This window comes from Bidens hawaiensis, unplaced genomic scaffold (assembly GCF_021521415.1).
Source record: "Bidens hawaiensis isolate Kalapana, Puna unplaced genomic scaffold, B.hawaiensis_p1.1 tig00008858_1, whole genome shotgun sequence".
NCBI lineage: Eukaryota > Viridiplantae > Streptophyta > Magnoliopsida > Asterales > Asteraceae > Bidens > Bidens hawaiensis.
Window position 1 is genome coordinate 39,337 of NW_027491639.1, and position 14,142 is coordinate 53,478.

The 14,142-nt window shown below is 34.9% G+C and overlaps 1 protein-coding gene across 1 annotated transcript; it reads left to right on the forward strand.

The window, feature by feature from the left end:
- The first annotated feature begins 395 nt into the window (after positions 1-395).
- Positions 396-4,055, forward strand: LOC143530135 (nudix hydrolase 25-like). Its single transcript, XM_077025756.1, has 6 exons — positions 396-570; positions 2,297-2,347; positions 2,479-2,571; positions 2,735-2,832; positions 2,922-3,033; positions 3,743-4,055. Exons 1-6 carry the CDS (start codon positions 505-507, stop codon positions 3,848-3,850), a joined length of 528 nt encoding a protein of 175 aa, XP_076881871.1. The 5' UTR covers positions 396-504; the 3' UTR covers positions 3,851-4,055.
- Positions 4,056-14,142: the final 10,087 nt, after the last annotated feature.

Genomic DNA, 14,142 nt, shown 5'->3' on the forward strand with positions numbered 1-14,142 from the left:
TCAAATGATAATAATGTCATTGAAAGTTGTGCGTGTTTAAGGGTAAACATGAAAATTGATTAATAAATTTTGAAAATAATAAGACAAATAAAAAATGAAATATAGACAGTTTTAATGGTATGAATGAGTAATTAGCTTTTGAACTCAAGTTCAGCTAGTTTATAAAAGAAAATGTATATTAGATTTGAAGCTTTTTTAATTATCAATGGATATGTTGCTTATTATTTGATTTTGATTGAAGTGCGTTAGACGGCGGTTCACGATTAATCCAGTGGGGCAGCAAGTATCAGATTCATTCTCCCTTTCAAAAAGTTTATATTTCAACGGGTGCGCACGATAAGCATAAATCTGTAAGAATATATATATACATATACATATATATATTTGCATCCACACAAACACACACGCTATTGTTTTGTACGTACTGACATTTCATTGACTTTCATCATCTTCTTCACAATCACTTTCTCTCTCTCTCTCTAAAACCATCAATCAATTAATTCTATGGACGGTCTTCCCTCCGGTTACCGCCCTAACGTCGGCGTTTGCCTCATCAATTCCGATAATCTGGTAACTAATCAATTATTAGTAATCTTACTCCGTTCGGTTCGTACTTTTATATTTATAAAAGTACGAACCGAACGGAGTAACCGTGAATCCGAATCCAGCTTCACAACACAAAATTCAACACCGGTGTTGTTGAATTTTGTGTTGTGACGCTGGATTCGGATTCAGTAATGGAGTAATCTGCTCCAGTAGCCGTTGAATCCGAATCCAGCGTCTAAACAACTACTAATAACAACAGAAAAAATTCAACAGTAGTTGTTGAATTTTGTGTTGTAAAGCTGGGTTCGGATTCAGTAACAAGTAACTACTCCGTTAGTTAGTATAGTTCGAACGAACAGAGTAGCTGTGAATCCGAATCCAGCTTCTAAATACACAAAATTCAACAAGCTGGATTCGGAGTAACTAATTTGTTGGACGGTTGGTACTTGTAACTGAATTCTGTTAGAAATACAAGTCACGCTAGTTGCGTGATTTTATTAAAAAAATTGTTGTTTATTTTTGTGTTGTTAGTGGGTTGTTTGTGTATGTGAGCTCATAGATTTAAATTGCTGTTCAATTTGACTACGCTCGAGCTTGAGCTTGGCTCCTGAGAATTTTTTAAGCTCGGCTTGGGTTCGACTCATTTATTACTTATATTTAATATTTAATTTACATACGTTTCTAGTTATTTTTATATATTTAGAGAAAAACCTTAAACAAGCGCAAACTCGGCTGTGCACTTGTGCAGTGTGAAATTAATGCGTAGAAGTCCAAATTAATACACAAAACCAATAAATTTGGCAGTAAGGGGTGTAATCGAGCAAAGGGGCCCGAGCTCAGTGACGCTTGAGCTCGGCTCGTTTTGACTTAGGAGATCTTCAGTGACTCGTTTTGACCTGTTTTTCTTTGAGCTTGGCTCACGAGTCGTTTTTTCAGGCTCGAGCTCGTTTCGAGCTATTTGTTAAAAGCTCCAGCTCAGCCCGTGAGTCGTTTTTCATTATTTATTATTTAAGTTACATATGTTTTTAGTTACTTTTGTATACTACAAGAAAAACCTTAAACGAGCCTATGCTTAGTTCGTTTTACTACTTAAACAAGCCAAAGTGGCCCGAGCTTGGCTGTGCAATGTGAAATTAATACATAGAAGTCAGAAAGAGGTAAACTTAAAAATACACAAGGTTTGTTAGGCTCGACGAGCCTAAACAAGCTTCCTGTACAAGGCTGGAGCTCAGGCTCGATAACTAAACAAGCTTTATTTGAAGCTTAGGCTCAGCTTGAACTCAAAAAAGCTCGGCTTTGCGAGCGGCTCAACTCATTTACACCCGTATCAAATACGTCTGTTTGGTGTTTAATGCGTAGATAATTCTGTTTTTAAGTTTTCTAAGTATTATTATTAAAGTGTATGATGAGTCTTCTCATTGAAGTTGTATTTAAAAATTGGTTTACTAGTCTTATAGTTATCATTAATCTATTTGTTTATATAACTTTTGTATAATATTATTATTGTGAGCATGTGGAAGAGGCCTTTGAGGCTCTGGATCTGGATAAAATTGTTGTTTACATGGATATTCTGTTTGTCTCCATGAACTCAATATTTTAATTTTTTTTTTCTTAAATTTTTAATAATTCAACTTTAGTTCGATACGGGCCAGATAAAACCTGTTTGTTTCCCTTAACAGGTTACTTTTGACTTGATGATCTGTCGATGAATCTTTGCGATTTATTCGTTTTTGTTAATGATTGCCTGCAGGTGTTTGTAGCTTCCAGATTAAATGTACCAGGAGCATGGCAAATGCCTCAGGTGAATAAAAAATATTGTTTGTATAAATTTTAATTTTTAATATTTTTTTATATACATAATGACCAACTCCTTAGAATAATTTCATTTTTTTGATAAAATGTGTATATTAATATTCGAAGTTATGTTGTTAGGGCGGGATTGAAGAGTCGGAAGAGCCACTTTCTGCTGCGGTTAGGGAGCTTCGAGAAGAAACTGGAGTCGTTTCTGCTGAGATAATTGCAGAGGTTAGTTTCAGATTATATAACACATATGCATAATTTGTAAGTTTTTAATAATTTATTAATTTATTTATCAGCAAAAATTTCGATTTTGTGTTGCTCTGCACAAAATTTATTTTTGTTCATAATAATATTACTAAATGCAATCTTGTTGAATCATTTTTGATAGGTCCCAAAATGGCTGACTTATGACTTTCCGCCCGCGGTTAAAGCTAAAGTGAATCGTCTATGGGGAGGTGGCGAATGGCACGGACAAGCACAAAAATGGTAAAAGTTATAAAACATATACTAATGAAATGAAGTAATAACCTTAGTTACTTAACTTATCATACATTTTATCAATGAATGATTACTAGGTTCCTCATGAGACTAACAAAAGATGAAAGTGAGATCAATTTGGCAAGTGGTGAAGTTGACCCCGAGTTTTCGGAGTGGAAATGGGCTAGCCCTGAAGAAGTCATTGAACAAGTTAATATCCTCTCGTTTTTTTATGGGATGTTATATTCAGACACCAGCCTCATTTTCCAGACATCAGTCTACGACCTGTTTAGGCCTATACGAGACGTATAGATACTTGAATGTCATACCTACGCCTATACAAGGTGTATAGGCCCCGATGTCTCATATAGAGCCTCAGGCCTATACGACCGCATAGGCCTATATGAGTCCAGGGCCGTCCTTGAGATTCGTTAAAAAAAATTGGGCCGATGGCGAGAAAAGTTTGGGCCTGTAGTAAAAAATATTATATAGAAATGGGCTTAAATAAGTTGAGTAATTGAGTTTAAACATTAAAAATACGTATTTTCTTTTAAAATATATATATAAATTTTTTTTAAAAAAATTGGGCCTACCGGGGTGATCGGGCATGAGGCCGTCGACCACTCGACCCTCCTTTAAAGCCGGCCTTGTATGAGTCGTAACTCGCATAGGTGTCAATATGATTCATATAGTTGCATTTTGTATGAGTGCCTATATGACTCGTGTAGGTCTATACAAGGGGTATGTTTTACTGGTCAACGTCTCTAGAAGCTCTGTAGGCCTATTCGAGTCGTATAGATAGCATACGGTGTCTGTATGACTGTATATAACATCCTGGTGTCTAAATATCGCATGCCTTGTATATTTGTGTATCATTTTTATGCGACAACGTGACAAATATATTAATAATAACAAGCAGGCAGTGGACTACAAAAGGCCGACGTATGAGGAGGTTATAAAGACGTTTAGGCCTCACCTAAGCGACGGTGGAAAAGCCGCAGCGAAATGCAGGTCAACGAAATGGTGAACGAGCGAGTTTGGTGTTTCTAACAAAACATTTGTTACAGTATAAGGTTTGGGATTCAGAAGTTATTGCACTTGCTCCTTGTACATGAATGTTATGATGATGATTAAAACCTTTGTTAGGTAGGTGTCCCTTTATTTCTTGATAAAAAAAAATGTCATGTTAATTATAGTTTATTGCCTTTATTCTTTTGTGATGGTTAGAACCTTTTGAAGTTATGAATTTGTTAGTTTATATTTTGCAAATTATGACCAAGTGAATTAAAAAAATGTTATCTTACTGTTCAAAGATTAATATGCCAATGTTATGTTATACGTGAGCTACTTGAGATCGATTTATTAAAGGCTTAAATCAAGTCAAGTATCACATGTCGATTTTGACTAGGCACGCAAGACTATTACCTATAAAGTTTTCATTTATATACTAAAAATATATTTACAAAATAAATATTAGTTGTAAAAACTAAATAAATAACTTATATTATTTTATATAAAATTTATAATTGTAATTTGTAAATATGTAAGACTAATAACAAATTCATATAAATAACATAATTAATAAGTAATAAATGAGTATCCAGCGGCTAGCACAAATTTTCTTTAAAACACGGACTCTGCTCAACTTAGCTTATTTATGTCTCTCTCAATAAATGAGTAAGCACCACCACCACACTACCTCCACTCGCCATTAACCATAAAAGTAAATATAAGGATTCAATGGCGATGGTTGCTTAGGGACCGAGCTGGCCCCGCCCCCCCCCCCCCCTCTCTGTTTTTTACGAGGTAGTGGGAATTTTCCTGTTTTCTTCCAAAAAAAATTATACGTAGTGTAAATTTAGCCGTTTTGACTGAAATTTTTTTACATAGTGTAAAATTTAACCGTTTTTGGTCGAAAATTTTTATACGTAGTGTAAATTTAGCCATTTTGTATACATTTTGACAACCCCCCCCCCCCCACCCCACCCGATGTCTTAGTCCAAGCTTCGTACACCGAATGGATTAATAGGGGAATCTGTTTTTGTATTTTGTGTGTGTATATATATTGTTTAAAATGACTCGTTTAAAAAACAAGTGTAGGTTTGGATTCAAACTATTCATGTAGAATATGTTAAAATGAGATTGATGATTTTAAGTACATTGACATCACAAATTAAAATAATTTGACCAAGGAAAAAACCGTAAGGTGGACAAGAAATATTTACACAATCCAAATAATTATGAAATTAGCAAATTTTCAATTTATTCTTGCAAAATACGAAAACTATGAAAGTAAACTATGTTGATTAAAAGGACGGTTACCATTAAAAAATTCATAAAAAGATGAATCCGCAATCAAGAAAATAATAAAAAATTAATTTAATAAGATATTAAAATGAAGGTCATAGAAAAGAAAGGATATCAAGCTGATTACGATTAAATTTAAACCAGCAGCATTGGAACCAACTCATTAAACTCTACGATATTAGATTTTAAGATTTTGTTTTTCGATTTTCGATTTCTAGCTTTAGATTTTAGAATTTTTGGTCAGATGATTGTGTATTTTTTTATTTATCATTATCTGTTTTGTTTAATTTCGTCTGTGTGTCTTTTTCCCTCGACATTAGGTTATTTTTCTCGACATTATATATATAAGAGAAGTTTGGTGCTGCTAACCGAGTAGCGACACCAAACTTGTCCATGCCATTTTGATCTTCTTTTTTAGCATTGGTAGCATAGCGAACGTAACGAGAACCTACCTAACGTCAATTTTTGTTTACGTGACGAAAACAGTCTGAATTCGTGTAAATTCACTACATCAACGTTCGGGACTGACAATGCTAGGGTTTTGATGTCATTTGTTTTTTTTTGTTTTAGTTCCGGTCCCATAACGAACGTATCGCAAACCGACCGGATGTCAATTCTCTTTTTTATTTTTTGTTTTAGTTCCGGGTTCGTAAAGAACAAGAAAGAAACCAACCAAATTCATGTAAAGTCACTGCATTTTGTTTTAGTTTCAGTACCACTGTAACGAAAACCGACCAACTGTCACTTTTGTTTTAGTTATGTTAGCGTAAGAAACCGTCTGAATTCACATTGACTTATCATCTCAACGCTCGTGACTGACAACGCTTGAGTTTTACCACCACCCAGATTTTACCGACATGTCCGGCGCAACGCGCCGGGTATTTTTCTAGTTGGTTATATTTTGCGATCGTTGTGGATTTGTGTCTTTATTCCTTTACTAGATTTAGGAGACGGTATAAAATAAGTTAACACATTATGTATTATAATCAGTTATTTAAAGAAATACTATATGAATAACTATTAAAAGAATTAAGTAAAATCATATCTTGTAAAAAAATAAATAAATAAAAGATTATATATAGTTACTAACCATGAAAAAGAAAAAGAGAAAGGCATTGACAAAATATAAAATATTATATATTAGTCGTAAGTTGTTCTACACCCTTCATAGATGATTCCAGCTAAAAGGTTGAAATTAACAAGTTGAATGATTAAATATTTTAAATATTCAATTCCATGATATAAAATGGAAACTGACCAAAATTCCCACGATCCTAGACGACTTTGTAAATCATAAGTAAGTTGAAGAAATAATTAAATAATAATACTAATAGTATTTTATATTTCATCATACACCTTTTAAGATGCAAAAGATTGTTTAATAGATGAGAATTAATTAATTAATTATAAATGTCCTCCTAAATATTCAACTTCAATATAATCCTAAGCATATCTTTAATTTCTATAAGAAGGATGATACATATTATTATATGAATACAATTTCTCATTCTAGTAAGTAACATGATTACATGTTATAAACAAAATAAAATTATTGTTTTAAAAGAATATAAAATATTGCATATGTTCATACCTAGTATTTTAATACGTTAATAAAATACTGGGTTTGACTGGGTTGTGAAAATCACGATGTTTTAAATTGCAAAATTTTATTCAAGTATCAAATTGGACAAAATTCAACAGTTGTAACTTTTTACCACGGTTTTCGCAACCAGATCACCTCGATCGGTTGGATTGGGACCCACACGCTCCACTAATTCGATTAAGTACCTCTAGATTAATTGCTTTGCATGGGATAAGGCAATTATCTTGAATTCTCTAAATCAGTGTGTAAAATGTCCGAGTTCACCATTGCTACTTTGCTAGTGCCTAGTGTGGATATGCAAAGACATACTAGGGTTATGTGACATGAACCTTATAGGTAGTGGAGGCGCAATCTCCACTACACGACCTTAAGAAGTAAGGCGCAATCTCATTATCTTTTAAAAATGTGTACTGGTTAAACACTAAAAAAATAAAAACTTCTAGTATGAAATCTAACTGTTTTGCACGATCGGTTCAGGAAAATGAAGTGTTCGAATTTATATTAGCTGACATTTTATAATAAACAATTTATTGTCGTATTATACAAAAGCATTTGATCTCGTAGCAATGGATCATTTTGTACGAACATTTTCGTTTAAAATGTTCTCATTGACCAGTAATAAACTGGCCCAATCGTTAGTTGGGCCGATGCATAAAGCTATTGTTTTATAGATAGTTGGCCCATAACTCCATAAGGGTATATGAAGCCACAAAGAAGCCCATTGTCCCTTTAAAACAACAATAGAAATAGTGAACTTAACAAAATTAAGAATAATTAAAAAAAAATATTTATTAATCGTTTTTAACTGATATAGTTTGGTAAGACCGTAATGCAGTTTTAGTACCAAGTGTTCCGAAATTACACTCGAACAGTGGCAAAGCTTGGATTGAGGCACCGGGGGCCGAGCTCAAAATGTATACAAATTTCACAAACGAGGGAGGCCGGGCTCAGATTTTCGGCCGAAAAAGACTAAACTACACTAAGTATAAAAATTTTCGGCCGAAAACGGGTAAATTTACACTACTGCGCAAAAAAACAGGGGGGCCGAGGCCACCCCGGGCCTCAATGAAGTTTCGCTCTTGCACTCGAGTAGGGGTGCATGTATTGGAAAAACCAAATCTGAAACTGAAAAAACCGAATCGAAACAAGAACCATCGGTTTGGTTTTATGTATTTGTAAAAGCCATGAAATCATATACACGGTTTGGTTTAGGCTTTGCATATTATAAAAACTAACCGAATTTATATATTTTCAAAAACCAAAAAAATTGAACCGAATTATTAGCTCAAATATGTAATAACGAATTATTTATTAATTAATAAAATGATTTAGGCCCAAGTTAATTATTTTGGGTAAAAAAAATTTTCAACCCAAATTTCAATCTCAAACGACAAAACTTAAACCCTAAACCGAAAAAACCAAGATTTTGGTTTTGTTTTAGTCCAAACTGACTTAAACCGAACCATGCAACCCCACTACTCAAGGGGGTCGGTATCAGTTACTAACACTTTTGATCATTGGACTCAATGACCCTATGTTTTATACTTTTATGTATATTTTTTAAACCAAATGCCCCTAATGGCATACATCGTATATACATCATGATTATTATATGGTTTACAAAAATAAAAGGAAAACAGTTTCCACCAAATAAATTGATAACTACAAAAATAAGAGGTGAAACATAAAGATCCAAATATGCAATTTTAATCAAGGCCCATATCACCAAGTGATAGCTGCCACTAGATAAGAAATCAAAAAAACACACAATTATAAGTAAATAATGTAACTAAAACATTGTTTTCTCCCTTTTGTTTTAACTACTTTGTATAAAGATTCCAAAATAGATAGATACATAGAGTAACAAACCCTACTTTGCGATGTCCGCATAGCCCCGACCCAAAGGCTGAAGTCGATAACAGTCGAGTCCTTTTGCGATTTTTTTGAATCATTATTAGAGAAAAAAAAATACGATTTTTAAGTTACTAGACAAGTTAGGAGTAGATTAAGTTGCCGTTAAAATATTATATTGGATAAAAACAAATCATATTAAGAGGGTGTAAGTGTGGCAAAATGAGAAGGAAAATAACCCTACGATTATTGTTTTTTATTAGGGTTTTTTACTTTTTACGCTAATTATTTTTTCATAAGATTACACCATAAAAATGAACGTTTTTATATTCAACTTAAATAGTATTAGAAATTTTTACAAAAATTTAAAACGCCTTAGAAATGAAGTGCATATCACAATGCGTTGTGATTTTCTTCAAACGACCTGTCATGATTAACAACTGCGAGTCAAGAACTCTTACTAGGTTTATTATTATTATAAAAAGTTGGCCTTTTTAACCTCAACCTTTGAAACGCGTAACGGATTATGATAATTTCTCGTGCTTTTCGTGTAACTAAATTCTTTTTTAGCATATCCTCTGTCTATATACTTGTATATGTATGTGGTGTTAGGACATAAACGTTGCACATGAACTAAAATCCAATACATAAAATTAAGATGTGACTATTGCACATGCAACATTTCATGTACTTTTCTTGTATTTTGTATTCATTGTTCATGTAAGGTTTTTTATGTGTTTCTTTAATATATATATATATATATATATACTTTTTCAATATAGATGATTATACATTTAATGGTAATTATTTAATTACTACTTGAGAATTCCTAATTGGTTGAGGTTGGAGCTTTAAAACATATTAATGTAATATCTAACTTATGCTAATTAGTGTAACACAAGCTAACCTACTCTACTCCAAAAGTCATGTCAGGTCCCGATTATGATGGTCGATTCGGCTCGGATCTTAATCAATTATGTCATAACTCACACAAAATTAATCGTGTTGACAAGTGAGTTAATGAGGGGTTACTATATTTAGAAAGATGACCGTTTGTTAAAGGCGGAATCAATAACAAACATACGGTTGCAATGAGTATTCAAAATATGAAGACACACACAGGATTCACTTAAAAGATTTCCATTTATATATAGTTAATCATACAAAAGGATAATCGATTAGGGTTTAGAAGGAATCCTAGGACAGCCGCACACACACAATATTCTTTGAATTAATGTGTCGGTCTTATCCGTATTGTGTCTCTCGTTCTCTTTTTTTTGCGGCGTGCCCTAATTATTCTATTTATAGGCCTGCCAACCTAAGACATGCTGTCATTCCTTCTAGAAACCCTATCCTGATAGTACATATTCAGTTTACATATTCAAAAATATACTAAGTGTAAAACAAGTCTTCCGGGTAGGCTTTTCATTAAACTTCAGTTTCCGGGTACGCAGTGTACTCGGCCTTCCTTCAGACTTGGTAAACATAGAAGTGTACTCGGAATCAGTTTCCGGGTAGACTTTACTTAAAGAATATTTTACCAAGTAAAATATTCACCGAGTATACTTCAATCTTCTTGGACTTATCAAACTTTGCTCGACAAATCCTTACGAGCAACCTTGTTCTTCTATGATCCTGTTCGGCTCATTGTTAGTTGAACAACTTATTGATAAGGCGTACTCGGGAGTACATACCTTACTTGAGCAGAACCTTACTCGATATAACTTAGAGATATTCCATCAACTCATCAAGTATACTCGGACCATAATTATTAAAGAATACCTTGCCCGGTCTTCCAATTACTTGGCTTCTTGGACTTGGTTGACCAAACCTTACTCGGAAGAGTAAAATACTTGGTCTTGAAGAACAACCCTGCTTGACAAGGTGAACCTTACTTGGATATGCCAAATTAATGAACCTTACTCGGAAATCACTAAAAAGCATACCTTGCTCGGATATCCACTTAAGAAGACTATTTGAAGTAAACCTTGTCCGGAAGGCAAAATCTCGTACTCGGCTAAGTAAAAGCTTACTCGAAGGTCCAAGGTGTGCTCGGATTCAATACTTAGCAGTTTCTGAGGAGGTTAAGAAGATTCCAATCTTCCATATTCTTCTTTTAGGTCAATCTCCTCATTTGGGTCAAATTCTTGACCCAACAATCTCCCCCTAGATTGGAACACCTCAGCTGACCCAAAACACTCTATGGTTACTTACACTTAGCAAAATACACATCAAATTTCATAATCAAATTACATAAGTAAAAGTTACATAATCAAAGGTTTGTCCGAAGACATTACAAAGCAAAGCCTATTCTATCTATTTTGTCTTTTCCTTTCATTGTAGGCTGCTTGTCTTCTCATCTGGATTACAGATGCTGCTCTTTCTCTGAAGATATTGAGCACTTGGTAGTGAGTATGTCCTTCTGGTATCACCAAGTCTCTAATATCAGTAAGATCATCATTGTGTAAGCATGTCAGATCTGCGTCCTTCTTAATTGTTGCCAAGGCCTTTCCATCAGAGTTTCTCAGTACATAGTAACCAGTGTCTTCTTTGTATTCAACTTCAGTAATGACACCGTTCTTCTGCACTGTGTAGTTTGGCCTTCTCATCCTTCTTCCCAAGTTTATACAAGTATCCATGTTGGACAGCGGATTCTGATCTCGGACTCTTATCTGGTAGTTCAGTTCAGCCCTGTCCATTCTCTTCATTTTCTCTGACCTTTTTGACTTGTGGAGTTGGATCATTCTCCAACTTCTCTTTTCTTTCAAAAATCTGAATCCATCAGCAGCTTGTTCCTGTAAGTACTTAGATAAATCATTCATCTGTCTTCCTGCTGATCTGTCCCTGTTTCTGAAGTCATACAAGTGAAGTGTGGCCATCCTTCTTAATTGATCTTCATTATACTCAAGGAAGTCACTTCTGACCACAATCTCCCTTAGCAATCTGCTCTCCATGATCACTCTAAGAGAATCAGTAACTGAATCATAGTACAGCTCTCTGGGTAGATCCACATCAGACTGTGGTCTTGTTCTTTGTTGTACTGAGCTGCTTGATTCTCCTCTTCCTCCTTGGCCTCTTCCTCTTGGTAATCTTTGATGGATTGGAGGTCTGAATGGAATTGATTTCTTGGGCTTTTGAGGTGAATGTTTTCACATATATGGCTTTCACCATCTCAGTAGCAAGGTTTGCTATCTCCACAATGTCATGTCCTGCTGCCTCAAGTTCAATTAACATTTTGATCATTCCTGGAGTTCTTGCTAGTCCAGCAGGTACAAATCTGCCATCAGCATAGTATCTGGGATTTTCTCCTTCCCTCAATGCCTTTTCCCACTCATCATTTTGCAGATAGAACAGAGTCTTCAAATCCTCTTTTTCCAAAACATTGAAATCTGCTTCAGTCATCCCTCTCTTGTTTATCATTATGTTTCTTAGGATGCTGATCATTTCCTCATTTTCCCAAGGCATGAATGGTTCAGTTTCTTGTTCAGGTTTGACATCATCTTGAGGGATAGGAATTTCAACAGGTTTGACTTGCTCCTTTTCCTTCTCCCTTAAGGTCTGAATTCTTCTTTTCTTCTTTGGAGGCTCATCAGGTAGTTCAGTTTGAATTGTGCTCTCAGTATAGACCCTTTTTAACTCTTTCTCTTTTCTTTTGGAATACTGGTCAAATACTGCCTCTTTACTCAGATTTCTTACAACTTCAGGCTTCATGCCTTTCTCAATCAAATATCCACACATACCATCATATTTCTTCTTTAATTCTTCCAATTCCACCTTATCATCCTGTTTCACAAACTTTTCTGAAACTATCTCTTTCTCACTGTTGTAAAGATCTTGAATTTGTTCAGCAGTGTATTTTTCTAAGGCAGCTTCAGGATAGCCTCTAACTTTCAAATAAGTTTTATAATGCTCAGTATTTTTCTTTCTCTTCTCAATCTTCTTTAAGACTTCCTCTGCATTGATTTCAATGTTTCCCCTTTGAATATAAGTCTCTTTAGCTTGAGGGGTCTCAGCAGTGGAGCTTGTTCCAACTTTCTCACCTCCTTGATCAGGGTTGTCATCACCCTCTTCATCAGACTCCTCAGAGTCATCCTCCTCAGCATCTGATAGATCAATCATGGCATCTACTTTGGGTTCATCAAAGGCAGGATGCTCTGGTTCAGAAACATTTTCATCTTTATCAGGAACATTAACATCAGGGACCCCTAGTAATTTTTCTCTTGGTTTCAGTGTTTGCAAGGGAATTGCCCTGATTGGTTCATCATCAGTCTGCTTAGCAGATTTCTTCCTTCTTTGATAAGTCTTTTCAAATCTTCTTTCTCCCCAGTTACCAGTAGGGTTCTTTTTCATGTCCTCTTTTACTTGTTCAACCCATTTCTTGGCAGCCATAGTTGCAATTAACTCGCCAATTTCTTCAGGTATAATCATTTCATTGGTTGATGGTTCAGCAGCAGTTTCTGATGTTTGACTTTTAGATTGAAACATGCTGACCACTGTGCCCAAAGAGTTTTCCACTTCCTCAACCCTTTTCATCTTAATCAATACCTCAATAACTTCTTGATCAGCCTCATCTTCAGTCAGTTCTTTTTCAATGTTGGCTTGTCTGATCAATAAGTCTTGCTGTGCTAACTCTTCTTCTGTCAAGGAATGGGCAATTTCTTCCCTTTCCATTGACTCTTTAATCAGTCTTTCTTTCTCAGCAAGAGCAGCAGTAGCAGCAGTATCTACAAAGGATACATCTTTTTCAACATACACAGCAGGCTCTTCCTCTGTTGCTATCCCTTTACCTTTTTCTTTCCTTTTTCTCAACTGCTCTTCATCTTCTTCTTTATCAAAAGTTTCATATTCATCAATTTCTTTGAACAGTTGATCTAATTCAGAATCATGCTCTGCCCTCTTGGAACTAACTTCTTGATCATCTTCAGGTTCAGCGTTTACCAGTTCCTCAGTAGTAGCATCCACATTTACATTTTCAACAGTCATCTCTTCATCCATGATCTCAGTCAGTTCTTCTGTAATCACATTCTCATCATCATTTGACTTTTCATTTTCATTTGTTTCCTCCCCACACACTTCTACTTCATTTTCATCACTAACATCATAGTCATTCATAATCATTTTCAAACCATCAATATTTTCAACACTTTCTTCATCAGTCATACCCACATCATCATCATTTATATTCTCCCCCTGTTTTGGGGCAGCTGAGGTTTTCTCAACCTCCTGCTCCAGGGTTCGAATCAACACTTCAGCCTCTACTAGTCTCTGCAGCAACTTCACATTCTCTCCAGTCACCTCCTCATTCCTCAATTTCAACTCCTGATTTTCTTTCAACACTTCCTCAATTTTCCTTCTTAACTCAGCATTCTCCAACATTAGATCAATATTTCTTTGAAGAGTGTTATCTTGTTAGCTTGAGGGTGGGGTTGTAGGGAATGTCTCATAACTGGGTTGGTCAGTGATGGATGGGGATTGTGTGTGTTGTGTGCTAGGTATAAATGGTTCTGATTGGATTTGGCTTATAAGTGGTGAAGTATGTGATTGTGGTGAGTGTTGTG

Coding starts and splice junctions, on each gene's coding strand:
- LOC143530135 (XM_077025756.1), top strand. CDS start 505: ATGGACGGTCTTCCCTCCGGTTACCGCCCTAACGTCGGCGTTTGCCTC. Junction 2,833..2,921: donor CACGGACAAGCACAAAAATG/GTAAAAGTTATA, acceptor AATGATTACTAG/GTTCCTCATGAGACTAACAA. Junction 3,034..3,742: donor CTGAAGAAGTCATTGAACAA/GTTAATATCCTC, acceptor AATAACAAGCAG/GCAGTGGACTACAAAAGGCC.